Source organism: Labeo rohita, chromosome 6 (assembly GCF_022985175.1).
Source record: "Labeo rohita strain BAU-BD-2019 chromosome 6, IGBB_LRoh.1.0, whole genome shotgun sequence".
In the NCBI taxonomy this organism is placed as follows: domain Eukaryota; kingdom Metazoa; phylum Chordata; class Actinopteri; order Cypriniformes; family Cyprinidae; genus Labeo; species Labeo rohita.
The window spans coordinates 27,064,233-27,080,128 of NC_066874.1; the positions used below are offsets into that span (position 1 = coordinate 27,064,233).

Sequence of the window (15,896 nt, forward strand, 5' to 3'; positions counted from 1 at the left end):
AATGACACGTTGGTTTTGATCAGCCAAATCTGAGTCAGATGTGAAGAGAGAGAGAGACAAATAAATGAGCTCACAGTGCCTGGAGGCTTTTCACTAGCGGTTCAAAGATCAGGCCTGAGCACATGAAAACAAGCAAATGTGTTATAAACTAAATTAATCTCTTCCTTAAAGACAGAGCGATGCAATGCTTCCTCCAAATAAATCTTTATGTGTCAGAGCTTTAAAGAGGCTTTACAGTATTTAGCAAAGCTGTGCTGCGTTGTGCAACTGGTACATAAGACTGTACTGAATTACCTGCTCTTTTTGTACTTTCTACCGCACAAAATGCATTGATTCAGAATTAAAAGAATAATAAAAAAGAAGTTTTGTTTAGGATATTTATTTCCCTCCACAGATAAATAAAACTAGTTAATTAGAAAAATAAAATTAAGATAATGTGGAGTAATTCCATAATAACTAAAAAGGAAGGAAGAGATTTTATTTTCATTACAGTAATCTAACCGTTCTAACAGTGCCATTCTCTCAGGTATTTAACTGGAATTCCCTGATGAACAGGACTAAGCGGACAAGCCCGACCCTTAATGAAAATGCCAAGGTACTTAGAAGCGATAAATGAATATTTATATGCAGGAAATGCCCTGTGGGTACCTGTCCGGCTTCCCTTAAAGGGATTTCCACTTTCAGCGGGCAGTGATGCCTCAGTGAAGCCAAGAATCTCAACAGTGTCTCAAACTGCGCTCAGATTTTTGCCAAATACAATCAAACTTTTCTCCTCCAGTGGTTCAATGTCTGGGCGGTCTTACCCCTCTCTCTTGAGCGAGTGGCTGACGTACTGGCCGTTGGTGGATCCATGCTGGTTGTGGTTTTTGTGGGGAACGGGGGAGGGGGACGACAGGTCCAGACCCCGGTGACCGTTATTGGTCGCGCTGTTCTCCTCCTTCACATGGCTGTTTGTCACCTCCTTCCACAGCTGCTGCAGTTCGGCTGGAATCATGCCTGCCACAAACAAATTGGATAATTAAATCAATTAACAGCTAATCTGGTTCTACTCATGGCATAATTAAATAAAAAACAAGGGCTCAGTAAACAAAAGGGGGGCATTAATTATTCCACTACAGGCTGATACGCGGCGCCTGCCCTCGCGCTCTGCCATTCTCTCTCTCGCTCGCTCGCTCTTTTCCCCTACGTGCTACGCGAAGCGTGTTTGTGTACAAAAATTCCCTGGCATTCACGCACATTTCATGCTTGAAGTAAATAATTAACATACAGACAAGGCATGAAATCTGAATAATCACCATTATTTCTCTGACAAGAAAGTCAGCCAGCTCTTTCTCACACACACACACACAAAACAAGACCAAAAAAACATCCCTCAACGCGCGTGAGAGAGAGGGAGAAAGTGAAAGAACGAACAAGCCCCCAGGGTAATACTCTCGAAAGCATGTTAATGTGCAAAATGCTTAAAGTTTTGCACCGCCTCCAATTGACACAGACGACTTAAACCTCATTTAACAAGTCAAGCACACTGCGGCTCATGCGTCCTTTGAAAAAAGAGAGAAGATAAGTGGGAAGAAAAATTGCTTGAAGACAAGACGTTGCTTCAATTCTGTGACAGACGCACAAACACTTACATGCACACCCACATACGCAAAGTGTTCCATGTAGCTGACTCTACAACTCTACAAGCGCTAGTAGAATGAGTATTAGAGAAAGGGTTGACAATCAAATTAGCCCACTTGAACAGCCAGGACCTATTCAAACTTTCAAACTTAAAACTTTGGGGCCAGTAAGATTTGTTAATGTCTTTTGAAAGAAGCCTCTTATGCTCAACAGGGCTGCATTTATTTGATCAAAAATACTATAAAACTCTGACATTGGGCAAAGCTGAATTTTTAGCAGCCATTACTCTAGTCTTTAGTGTCTCGGAAATCACTCTAATATGCAGAATTGCTGCTCAAGAAACATTTCTAATTGTCAGTGTTGAAAACAGTTATGCTTCTTAATATTTTTGTGGAAACTAGGGCTGGGTTTTGACATAAATTTCACAATTTGATTCTTATTCACAAGCTTGTGATTCGATTTCCAGTTCGATTTGATATTGATTATTTTGGGTATAGATCAGGTACAGTACACGCCAAATTTTCTCAAAGATGAAAAAAAACAAAAACAAAACGAATTAAAATAATGCTGTAAAATATACATGACAGTCAGTTGGTACTACATTACTATAATACTGAAGGTTAAAATCAACTGCTTCAATTACACTCAATTAAGTTTTTATAATAATAAAGTTACATTTACATAATTATATTTTTACTCTAATTCGTTTTGGAAAAATTAACATTTAAATAGCAGCTGTCATAAAAACTTGATGGATTTATTCAAACATAAATGTTGCTCCTCTTTAAAGTTAATTTTTTAAGCAGACTAACAAGTTTATGGTCACTGAATATGTTTTTTTGTCTGTGAATATGTTTGTTTTGTTCTGTGAATTTGTTTTTTTGTCCTGTGACGTTACGTGACATTGTTTACAAGCTGTTATATTGATGTGTTTGCATGGTTAAAACACTGAATGAGCGAAGGCATGAGACAGGATTTCGGTTGTCTTTCTTTTAACATTCCTTTGAATGTTCATTCATGTTTATTTCGTGGGTTAGGGTTAGTTCATGTGCCGCTACAGTGATCTGTCACTCCACACTGAATCCTGCAATAAAATGGACAGAATTTTCATTCAAAACACAAAGCTTACTGTAATTTTTTGGAAGGGAGGCGCTACAATGTTCAGTTCATTAACTGAAAACAGGCTAGACCAGGGATAGACAACGTCTTTCCTTGAGTGCCGATGTCCTGCAGAGTTTAGCTCCAACCCTGAAAAAAAAAAAACCCTCAACTGCCTGTAATCCTGAAGACCCTGATTAGCTTGTTCAGGTGTGTCTGACAAGGGTTGCAGCTAAACTGTGCAGGACGTCGGCACTCCAGGACCAACGTTGCCTATTCCAAATCAATTTAAAAATCGATTCAAATCGAGAAATTAAATTTTTTTTCACCCAGCCCTAGTGGAAACTGATACTTTTTTCAGGATACTTTGATGACTCGAAAGTTCAAAAGAACAGCACATATGTGAAACAGAAATCTTTTGTGAAACTACAAATGTCTTTACTGTCACGTTTGATCGATCAAATGCGTCCTTGCTGAATAAAAGTATTAATTTCTTTTAAAAAATCTTAGTGACCTCAAACCTTTGAATGGTAGTGTATAATATAAACATATATATACACACACACACACACACACACACACACATTTAAACAAGACTGTTGCCTTCAGCAAAAGGGCGTAAGAATGGAACTCTGAATGGAACACACCCACTGTGTGACTTTATAAAGTTCTTTGTATGTTCTGTGAAATGAAACGGAAGGGGCTGTTTTGGGCGGTGGGGGATCAATCGCTTAACATCACAATTAAATCGATTTTCAAAATGAGCGAAAGCAAATGGAGAGCAATTTTTGTCTTGGTTATCTTCATTCGTCTCCTTGTTTTCCCTCCTCCTCCCCCCTCGCTCTCTCATTCTCTCTCCTTCATAATAATTCTCTTTACAGATACCAGAAGTGGCCTCTTTCAAGCGCTCCGGCGTAATACATTTGTGCGAGAATCGCTTAGTCTTAATTTATTCCTGTTGTGGCAAAATAACGGCGAGGTGAAGATCTCAATACGATCAGCAGAAAATATTTTTAATTTGATAAGCTACTAAAGATTTTAATTATGCCAGTAATGGAGAACAGTAAGCTAATGAGGCGGCTAAGACTCCAGAGAGAGAGACAAAGAGACAGAGCGAGAGAGACTAAAAACTGTGAAATGAGTCTGGTAGGACTGCCATAAATTCACACGAGATCGTTTGCATATAAAAGAGCCAGCGGAAATTATTGCAGGACGAATCAATAACCTTCCCACGTGCCACGTGGCATCTTTCGCCTCTTTGGGCTTTTTCCGTACCGTCTTGCAGCGTTTTAACGTCCTCGTGAAAAGTCTGACGGCGGCGTCCGAAGATATCGACTTGCTTGTTTTTTGTCTTTGCTGTTGTCATTGCGAGGGAGGGAAAACTTGTCCGTGTGGATTCAAGAAGGTCACGGCGCTGGTGATTGTTTTTGGGTTTGGACATAGAGGGGAACAATCATTTTCCCCCCACTTGGAGCGCGGTGACAGTGTGCGATGTATTTTTAGCCGACGTGCTTGACAGGGCGGCCCACTCTCCCTCAATTACCCACAAGTCCAGGTGACCCCGACACCACTGTTTACTGAAACGAATCCAAGCCGGAGAGAGGAGGGGGAGCTGATGAGAGGGCTAACAGAGTGGGACGAAGCTGTCTTGTTGTGTCTGACACCCCCCATAAACCTTTTTTCCTCTGCAGGTCTGTAGTCTTGCTTTCCATCCGCTGTCTCTCTCTTTCCCACAGATGTATCTCTGAAAATCGTCTGCATACATCTTCACATGACCTCTCCACCAATCCGGCAAACGTCACAGCATTATCGTCACTTAGTAGCGGATGATGGATGTGACGTTTCACAGATAACACATGGCATTAAAACAGTTCTTTGTCCTTAAATCCATCTTGAAAACTCCAGATCGCTTTAACGGCCCTAAAGTCATTTTTCAGTGGCGCACCTCCTCTCATTAAAAGCCAAAGATACACACTTGCGCTTTTAAAAAATGGATGTCATTGAGACGTTTGACTGATCGCCGGCGAAGCAACTCAATTTTTACCGCAGCAGGTAGCGGCGACACCCAGACAGGGGCCCCGAACTCTCGCTTCAACCTTTTCCTGTCCTTGTACCCCGGTACCCTGGTGACCGTGTTCGAGCAAGCGGAAAGTTGATTTAAGGTTCACAACCACATTAGTTGTGGCCCATCAGCAGCCCGATAAAAAATGCCGGCGCGCGCTGGGGCCACGGAAAGCGGCGGCTGCGTCTTTCTTGTCGAGACCGCCGCCGCGCCACTGGGGGCAAACTGACACTACTATTAGTTTATTGTTCTGTGAGGCAGAGATCTTCTCTCCCTCCTGTTAAAGGGGTTATGATCACTGGGGCCTTTGATATGCAGCCCTTAGGCCTAAAATATGTTCCTCCCTAATGCTACAGAAGCTATTAAACAGTGCCGCACTGCCAGCCGATCAATCACTGCCAGCGAGGCCGGACGAGGGGCCGGAGTCCCCTGATGGGTCCGCGCGCACATCGCGCCTCATGCCTGGTCACATTCACTGCTTTCATATTAGTGGCAAATTTGTCTTGTCGGTGTCCTGTGGCCCTTGACTGGACAACTTAACTAATGTGCGGCTAGGGATGAGAATGAACTCTGGAACTAGAGGGATTCACAACGTGTGTGTAGGAGGGCACAGATTTAGATGAGAGAGGGCTAACAGTGTGGAAGATGAGGGACAAACACACATCTGGCAGCCACGTCAATGCAGACGACCAGGCCTCAATAAAATTTACTGATAGTTCGCTCACCCCAGTGTAATCCAAGATGTTCACGTCTTTCTTTGATCAAAAAGAAAGAAAGGTTTTTGAGGAAAACATTCCAGGATTTTTCTCCATATAGTGGACTTCAATAGGGATCAAAGGCTTGAAGGTCCAAATTGCAGTTTCAGTGCAGCCTCAAAGGGCTCTATGCAAACTCAGCCGAGGAATAACACTCTCGTCTAGTAAAACGAGCTGCCATTTTCTTAAAAAATTAAAAATTATACACATTTTAACCAAAAATGCTCATTTTACACTACTGTAGCTTTGCAATGCGCATCTACGACTTCGCGCATAACGTAATCACGTTGAAAACATGTTAGTTCTTCATCTGTGTACTTTGATTCAAAAAGGTAGGGTAGGGAGAAAAACATATATATATATATATATATATATATATATATATATATATATATATATATATTTTTTTTAGAAAATGACCAATCATTTTGCTAGATAAGACCCTTATTCCTCAGTGTATTCCTTATTCCTGTGTAGAGCCAGTTTGGGACAGTATGGACCTTCAGCCCGTTGATCCCCATTGAATTCCACTATATGGAGAAAAATCCTGGAATGTTTTCCTCAAAAACCTTAGTTTCTTTTCGACTTTTAACTCTGTTATCAAGGAATGTTTCTTTTTCTTCCAAAATTTCAGCAAAATGCTCAAAAACTAAACGATGAAAAAAACAAAAACGCTAAAAAAAAAAGTAAAGTGTAAAAATTGGAAGAAAAAAAAAAACAGACTCAAAAAGCCACAAAAAAAAAGCTTTGTTGTTCCAACTATCATAGAATCCAGTGTGACTCCTGTATTGCATTCACACTCCAGAATAACCAGAATGACTATTTGAGACCCTGAACTACAAAACCAGTCGTAAGTAGCACAGGTATATTTGTAGCAATAGCCAACAATACATTGTATGGGTCAACAATATTGATTTTTCTTTTATGCCAAAAATCATTCGGATATTAAGTAAAGATCATGTCCCATGAAGATATTTTGTCAATTTCCTACCGTAAATATATCAAAACTTAATTTTTGATTAGTAACATGCATTGCTAACTTCATTTGGACAACTTTAAAGATTTTCTCAATATTTAGATTTTTTTGCACCCTCAGATTCCAGATTTTTAAATAGTTGTATCTAGGACAAATATTATCCTATCAATAGAAAGCTTATTTATTTATCTTTCAGACGATACATAAATCTCAGTTTAAAAAAAATTGACACTTATGACTGGTTTTGTGGTCCATGGTCACATTTAGGGGATTCACTCCATATTCTAATATGGTTGTTACTCTTAAAAACTTGCAGTGTGTACGAGACTACCAAATACATCTCAAATGCTTGCATTTCTTGAATATTCATCTGTTCTGTTTGTTTCTCACTCTATTACTCAAACTGCTAAGCCCACTTGTTTTTTTTCTTACTGGACCCAGTTTATGATTTTTATCTCCTCCAACACATTGTTATAATTCACAGCAGACTTCAGTTGACCCTCTCCAAAACATTAACGTCAAAAAGTCCAAAAAGTGATCCAACTTCGAATACAACAGACTAAAACACATTGTTTTGATTGAAGCCTCAGATGTCTGCATTGTGCCAGAAAGCTAGCTTGCTTGCTTGTAAACAAGTCTTTTAAATCTAGTAGAAAATGACTGGATGCGCCTGTACATTAAATGTAAAGTAGTGACGTAAAAAGATTTTATTCAAACATCAAAGTCAGAGGGTCTAATAAATAAGCCAATTTCAGTCCATGTCGCTGGCCGGGTAATCTTCCGTAGTAGCTTGCCCAAGCGCATAATCACCACGTACACACAAGGAGGTAACATAAGTTATCACACCAATGCTAACTACTTAGCCAACTACTGAATATTGTAGATTACATCTTGCGAATAGAAAACTGGGCTGCTGGAGCATGAAAGAATGCAGTGGAGTGTGAAAGAAAAAAAGGTCATCAATAACTTTTAACAGTGAAGCAGAAAATGTGCAGGACACACACAAACACACACACACACACACACTGACAAGTGTTTTAATCAGGGTATGAAATTACCCCCCATGCCAGCCAAATTTGGACCCAATTTTACCAGCCACTGTGCCAGGTGACCTGTAAGACATCTCAGACTGAAATTTGACGAAAAGCAGCGTTGCTTAAACACAAAGATGCGCACTTGAAGAAACGCATTTGATTCTATTGATGGGTGAAGGAAGCAAAAGCCTAAACTGGGTTTCAAAATAAATTCAAATAACAGTGTGGCTAATAACATTTTCTAACACTTAACCACCAATAAGATATAAAGAATTCTAAAACTATTGCGGTTACCCAATCATGATACTAATACTAGACAAACAGGTTCTAAACTAGGAAATAATCCACCCTTCACTGCCAAGCACACTCAGTATATATGCATACAATATCTTGTGTTCCGCACTAGAAAATCAGCACGTGTCCTGTCCTGTTTTTCATTACTGTCCTCTGATTGGGCCTTACATGCTTGCAATGTTCCCTGTGTAACGACTGCTCTGAGATGTCATTCAATCACTTATTAGAGAAATAAAACTGTTCTTTGCTGAGATGGCCTCTTGTTTAACACTAGCCTATGGCTTTGCATCGTGAAGCATCGCCTCGCCCAGCCCCAGGGCAACGTGGGTATGTGGAGTGGCTCAGCTTTCCGACTATGCCCTGATCAAACAATAACAAGACTGAACAAACACAGTTTGTATTTGCGTGTTACCCAAGCACCCCCTCCCCAGCCTTCATATGGCCTTATCTTGTTATGGGCTTGTTTGTCTTAGCCAGAGAGAGTACAGTCAGCTTTCGTAAGAAAGAAAACAAAACTCAAAACAAAACCGGTATGAATGCAGTCTTTGTCATTCTGTTGCTGCTCCTTAAGTAAATATGACAAGGAAAATAAAGCAATACACCTCCTGGAAAAACACCTTTTGACTCACAGACTGCTTGTGAAGTGATTAATCTTTGACTAGTTTAGTGGGCTGAGGTTAGAAAACAATGGTGCTAGTATGTTTAGGGGCTGAAGGGAAGCCAACATTAGACAATAGAGTTAAAACAGAGTGATACTGTATGTATATGTAATGGAAGTGTGGAAATGCAAGAGTCATGTTCTGGTTCTAAAAGAAAATAGCAACAGAAACTATAATACAAAAATCACATAAACGCCTATTCACACCAACTGCAATATATTTCCCTAACTTTGTATATTTCTGCAAAATGTTGACATTTTTTTCCTGAACCAAAAAGGTGTTTGTTTATTAGTCATTCAAAAATGTATTCCTTTTCAGGTATGTATTCATACAACCTCTTGATCATTTAGGAAAAAAATAAATAAATAAATAAATAAAATAAAGCATACTCTGGGTATGGGAAACATAATAAAGCTATATCAGGCAAGCAGTGTGATAAGTGGTGATATTTTCTTAGAGGCTGATGGAAATTTATGTTGCAATCTTGTGAATAATTTCATTGCACTTTTCATAGATTTTTATCAGTAATTCCCGCTCCAAAAGAGAAACAAAAATGAAAATCACCCCATGATTTATTTTACAAGTCATCCTATGTGTACAGTATATAACTTTCTTATTTTAGACGAATACAATTGTTATATTAAAGAATGTCCTGGCTCGTCCAAGCTTTATAATAGCAGTGAATGGCTGTTGAGATTTTGAAGTCCACAAAGTATATCCATCTATCCCAAAAAGTATCCTATGTCAGTTAGCAGAACAGATTACAATTTAAAAACTTTAATTATGGATATTTTTCTTACACAAACACATCGATTTGCTTCGGAAGGCCTTTATTGACCCCCTGGAGCCATGTGGAGTACTTTTTATGATGGACTTTTGCACTTTACTGGACTTCAAAATCTCAGCACCCATTCACTGCTATTATAAAGCTTGGACGTATTTTAATATGGCTCTGATTTTATTCGTCTGAAGGAGGAAAGTCATATACACCTAGGATGGCTTGAGGGTGAGTAATCATGGGGTAATTTTCATTTTTGGGTAAACTATCCCTTTAAGATTTTTGGTCATCAAATAGGTTTTTGGGTTAAAAAACAAAATAAGGTATTCCTATAGGCCTCTTAATGTTGAGTGGATTCATATGCCCTGAAATGCATCCCCACCCCTCATTTAGCGAAGAAATAATAAAGATAATAATATGAAATAATTTATAAATAAACTAATAAATATAACATGTATCCTCATTTTTAATCCAGATTTTGCAAATATTACACAAACAAACAAATTTGAAACATAATGGGAAACATAAAAATCCATAGCAGGCAAGCAGAGTGAAAAGCAGCAATATTTTCTTTGAGGCGGATGAAAATTCACGTTGTAATCGTGATTAATTTTGTTGCATTTTTCATACGAAATTTGTCAGCAATTTCTGTTGCTCTCTGTGTAAAATCCTCTTATGGTGCGATGGATGTTCCTGTGCTTACCCTGAGTGAGGGAGTGCAGGGGAAGAGTCTGGTTGGGCTGAATGGACAGCAGCCCTTGTCTCTGCAGGCTCAGGAGATGCTGCTGCTGGAGCTGCTGAACCTGGAGCAGCTGCTGTTGGAACGCCAACTGCTGAGCAGACACCTGCCGAGGGAGATGGAGAGAGGATGAGAGGTCTACATATCATCCTCACACTCACAAACAATTATGTCAACACATGCACAAACATACTTATTCACTCAGGGCTGATAAACACACACACACACACACACACACACACACACACACAAAGAGGCACGGACAGGTACATTCCCACATTCCCGTCCCCTCTTAATTAACGAGGAGTCGGGCAGGCTCATGACAAATAATGAAATGTTGTTAATCATTCCTAATAAGAGCCACAGGATTTTAATTATGGCCATTCATAACTCCACAAACAACCTGTGACTGAACGGAGCTCCTTAATATTCAGCAGCGTGTAAGTGCAGAGCCAGGGGAGCCAACCGATTGTCTCCTTTGGATAAACTAGGGGTGTGAAGTAACAGGGTACCCGTCCAATGGGAGAAGAGTTGAGCAGTGTGTGTTAATTTTATATATATTGTGATTAATTTTGTCATTATATTGCATAAAGTCATTTCTGAGACAAAGAAAACTACACGTTGATTCAATGCTATACATTTTTTTCTTTATAATGTCAAGTGTGCACATTTATGCATAAAATGTATAAAATTTAATGTCTTAAAAAAATAACAATAAGGTTTAATGCATTGATATTTTACATTTAATTTTTTTTTCAGTATATTTTATTTTTGGGATTCATTAAATATATTTTTAATACATTTATTGAATTTGTTTCTTTATATAATTTATCTCAATGGAATGTTTAACAATTTATTAAACTGGTTGATTTTTGAGTCATGACATGCATTGCAATGTCATATCATGACTTCTTTTGGAGACAAATGATAATATTTCACTTACTCACAGCTGGAAAAGAAAAAGGAAAGTGGCATAGGACTGGGGAAATTTTGAGAGGAAGAAAGGGGAGAGTCAGTAAAAATGGAGGGGAAATAGGGAGAAGAGGGTGTTGAAAGATAGAAGAAGAGGGAGGAATGGGCAAATGAACTGCTGCGTCGTCAGAACGATAAATGGGAGGAAATTATCTAACATCCCCAGTCGCTTCTCAGTCAAAACAAATGGGCGATGTGATGGAGATACGAGGCTACTGAACCCTCCCGTTGACCCCTTTCAACACTCACACTGTTGTTTATGACCTCCTCGATGCATTTTGACAACGGCTAAACATCCGCCATAATCCCAGGATGAAGGTTTCTGATGGTCAGAGGTAAAAAACAGGACCCTGAGGGTCACGTGTGTGTGTGTTTGTTGGTACATTAAAGCGCAAACGTAGCTTTGCCAAGCTGTGTGCCGCACCCTCTTCCCAAACACAGGATGCTTCACTTTGTGTTTACTTCTCCAAACAGAAGGCGCACAAAAAAGGTCCCGCAGCACAGCCGTGAACAGGTCAACCTTTAGACCCAGAACAAATCTGAAACAGCCTGATAAAGTGCTCTTTTTTTTCCCTCTCTGATTCACGGTCCACCCATCCTCATCTGACTGTCAAAGGTCAGTTTCTTTTTTTTCTCTCTAACCCCAATCACGAGGCTTTGGACATACAAATGGTTTAATGTCAATGGTTGGCGCAGTGGTAGAGCAACATATGCAAGCTGTGGTGCTCCCACAGAGAAGCAGGTTCAGTTCCAGGTCATGTCTAGATCACAGTACCCTTGTCTTTTCATTCACCATCAGGACAATCAAAAGCAAAAAATGAATCCATGAAAATTCAGTTTTCTGTAAATTACTGTTTTTAATTAAATTAATGTCAAATATATCATCTGCCTTTACCTTTAAAAGGCTCACAAAATGAAAAACTATTCCAGTTGATTTAACTTAGGTTTGATTGGATTGTGAAAAATGGCTATAAATAACTCACATCAGCAAATAAAGTTATTTCTGAGGTAGAGAAAATTACATTTTGTTGAAAGTCTATGAAAACAATTTTTTTTGCTTAATACAGTATAAACAGAATATTTATTAGTGAAACAGATTTGGATTTCAAGATGTTTTCAGATGTCAGCATAAAATTAAAATAGACATTTCTTATTGTTTATGGAGTACTGCAGTGTGTATTATAAGTGATTTATCCATGTACATCTTTTTTTTTAATTCATGTGCCCTTGTAATCTTTAATCAAAATAAAGTCCCTCACTCACGAAAAATCAATTCCTGAAGGACAAAATCAAGTCTTGTCCTACATTTTTTTTTTCATTCAAATATGCTTCACAATAAGGAAACAAATAAAAATACAACTTCTGTTTCATGCCGACTTAAATTGTTAAAAATGTGTAAATTCTTTACAATAAGCATCGCAATCAATTCATTAACATTAATGCATTAGGTATCATATTATTTCATAGCATTTATTATTCTAATGTTCATTTGTGACCCTGGACCACAAAACAAGCCATAAGGGTCAATTTTTTTTTTTTAATTTAGATTTATATATTATCTGAAAGCTAAATAAATAAGCTTTCCATTGATGTAGGAAAATCTGGAATCTGAGGGTGCAAAAACTCAAAATATTGAGAAAATCACCTTTAAAGTTGTCCAAATTAAGTTCTTAGCAATGAATATTACTAATCAAAAATTAAGTTTTGATATATATAGGAAATTTACAAAATATCTTTCAGAAACATTTAATATCCTAAAGATTTTTGGCATAAAAGAAAATTAGATAATTTTGACCCATTCAATGTATTTTTGGCTATTGCTACAAATATACCCGTGCTACCTAAGACTTTTGGTTTTGTGGTCCAGGGTAACATTTATAAAGCTTAATGTTAAAAATATATCTAAAAAAGCCATTATGAACAAATGCTGTTGAAGTATTAGTTTGTGATACATATTGCATGTTAAAAAACTGGACTGGATTACAAAGCGTGTTTATTTTTATCTGTACGTCACCCTGAAGGAGAACCTAGGCCACTCGAGATGTTCCTCGGCACATGAGCGTTAACCTAACGCCGTCCCAGCTTGCGAACGGGAGGTTAACTCGGAGTGGCACGCGAGAGAGGCGAGAACAGAGCAGATGACAACATGATCCAGACTGACGCTGGCAGGCCCTTTTATTGCCTCGCCTCCAATCCAAAGTTAAAAATCTTTGAAAACCTAAGAAATTTTGTTGTCTTTTAAATAAAAGAGGCACAAAGCAGCAGCGGGGGGTTATTGTCTGACCCCCGTGGGGGGAGTCGCTGCAACAATTCGTATTCCATCTTTTGATGGCTGCGCGAGAGAAAGCCGAAGGAGGGGGAGAGAGGGAGCGCGCGAGAGAGAAAAACACGCGCAGACGGAGGAGAGCCTCTCGAGGGCTGCATCAAATTCCTGTGATCATACATAATACTCTTTAAAATGGTGTTTTTCTTCCTGTTCGTCACGTTCCATTCAGCTGATCAATTGTTTCTCCTTTTGACGGTGCCACCCTCCCTCTTTCAACCCCCCTCCCGTTCTAGAGTCCCCTTCCCCTCGTCTGTCCTTCTGACACGGGAGAGAGGGAAAAAGAGAGATAGAGAGAGAGTAAGAGTGACAGCTTCTGTCAGAGGCAAGAGAAACAGTCCTGTCGCATTGATTTATGGAGGCAACGCACCACAACTTGTCCAAACTGAAGCCCCTAGTTCATTAATTAGCGAGCTGGGGGACTTTGAAGTAAGCAAGCGAGAGCGTGTGTACGCGTCTGTGTGTGTGTGCTTTATAACATTCGCCTTCATTTATACGCGCTCTCTCTCTCCGGTTACAGAATGAAGCTCTCGGTGGGGAAGTTAAAAAGTGAAACTCTGATTGTCTTTGAACCGCTTTTGACCACGCAATAATCGCTTCTTTTGTCCAGAGCATTGCCTTTTCCTGCTGTCATTAGAGCAGCCAGAAACACAGCTGGCGATACAGCCTTAAAACGAAGGAAGACAGAGAAAGACAAAGAGGTAGAGAACTTCAGATATACTACAACTGTGCCATATTTCTGTCAACGGGGAAAACGCACATACCCTTCAATCTGGTCATATTGTACACATACATATAAATAAAGAAAAAGCTCATATAAGGATCTATAGGGATTCTGTGCACAGATTTCTTGTAGAATTTCTTGTTTGTTTATTAAATATTTTGGCAGATACGACCGTAATTTTAGATTGATTTAATGCATTTTACTCTGACAGAACTGCACAGATTTTTTCCCACCAAATACCTACTGAAAAATGCAGAAATTCTGCCTGGGTCATCTTTAACAATGTGTCCTAACCAAGTTTTTTTGTTGTTGTTGTTGTTTTTTTTTCGACACTTAACACAGAATGTGACAGCTGAAACATACTACTCTTCAAAAAAATTTGGGTCAGTGAGATTTTTTTTAAGAATCAATATTTTTATACAGCAAGTGTGCATTAAACTGTGCTTTTAAACTTCAAAAAAATCTATTACAGTTTACACAAAACCATTTAAATGTTGATGCTAATAGGAAATTTTAGAGTTATTTCTGAATTATCATGTCACTCTAAAGACTGGAATAATGACTGCTTGCCATCACAGAAACACATTACATTTTAAAATGTATTACAATAGAAAATATACAATTTAAATTGCAATGATATTTCATAATATCACTGCTTTTATCTTTGATCAAATACATGCTGCCTTGGTGACCATAAGCAATTTCTTTTTTTTTTTTTTTTTTTTTTTAAAGTATATTTTATTGTCTAATTATTCTGGACCAATTAGATTATATTGCAGTGGGCATCACAGAAATATATTTTATCTCACAACAAGTTTGCACTAGAGAAAAATATGTTAGCGCTTATTGCTTTACTGCTGGTTATATTTTTATACAGGGTGTAGAAATAAAAGAGCGGGAAAGAGTTCTTCCCATTGTCAAAACTTAAAATAAGTAGACGCAGTGGTGCTGGAACGATTTTGCTTTTGTACTTCTGCTGGTGGGAAACAGCTGCTGGATGCACTGGGGGCAGGTAATGAACACCGGGGGCTGAGCGTACTGTATGTGTAAAGTAATACAGTCAGCATACCTCTTTACTCTGCTGTTTGCTGCCATGCTGCTGCTGGATGAGCTGAAGGTGGAGTTGTTCTTGCTGTTTCTTGTAGAACTCTTGGAGTTGCTGCTGCAAAGCCACACAGAGTCATAAATTAAAGACACCTCCTCAGTACTTCTGTTACGTTTTATTTTTTTCCCCTAAAGTCCAAGCATAATGTTAAAAAACAGATTTTTATTCCCACCCCCAACTGTGAGCCTTAAAATGACAAGACTTTTTGATACAGTGCATTACCTAAAATCTTCTATATTAAATATTTGTGGCATAAGGAAGGAGTTTTGCACTGTGAACATCTGCGACTTTGTTTACACATCCCTCACTCTTGTTTCAAAACCACAGATTTTTCACAAATTTACTTAATCAGAAAAAACCTAGTCAGAGAACATCAAGCATATTCTGAATACGTGGAATTCTTTGAGTCATGTGTGACAGATTTACCATAGAATTGTATGTTGCTTCATTAGAATGTTTACAATTCTTGTAATACATGCAAGACAAAAAAATCCATTGTTGAAAAACAGATGTTTGCTCAATGCAATGACAAAGAAATGAACTAATTGTAGAGCATGCTTTTAGACACTTTTTTAGCTCTAAAATCTGAAGACGGATGAGCAATGTTTGAGGATATTGAAAAATGGCTGAAATATGCATATCATATTAAGACGGTGTACACAAGACCACCTACTGTACTCATTTTTATTGTATTAATATTATTATTAATAAATTGTTAGTATTGCAAAACGATAACTTTCCATAAGAGCCACTGTGA

At 38.5% G+C, this 15,896-nt stretch overlaps 2 protein-coding genes across 10 annotated transcripts in view; both read right to left on the bottom strand.

Annotated features, from left to right (window-relative positions):
• Positions 1-15,896, bottom strand: part of frmd4ba (FERM domain containing 4Ba) — a 322,166-nt gene that overhangs the window by 212,272 nt on the left and 93,998 nt on the right. The gene's annotated exons all lie outside the window — the stretch shown is intronic.
• foxp1b (forkhead box P1b) overlaps positions 1-15,896 on the bottom strand; it is a 207,743-nt gene that overhangs the window by 31,628 nt on the left and 160,219 nt on the right. For 8 of the 9 annotated variants that reach the window (XM_051113080.1, XM_051113081.1, XM_051113078.1 and 5 more), the window contains 3 exons: positions 15,104-15,196; positions 9,980-10,121; positions 804-996 (listed from right to left, as the gene is read on the bottom strand). In XM_051113080.1, coding sequence (XP_050969037.1) covers positions 804-996; positions 9,980-10,121; positions 15,104-15,196 — 428 coding nt within the window. The remainder of the gene's footprint in view (positions 1-803; positions 997-9,979; positions 10,122-15,103; positions 15,197-15,896) is intronic. The other variant, XM_051113084.1, reaches the window with a different exon arrangement.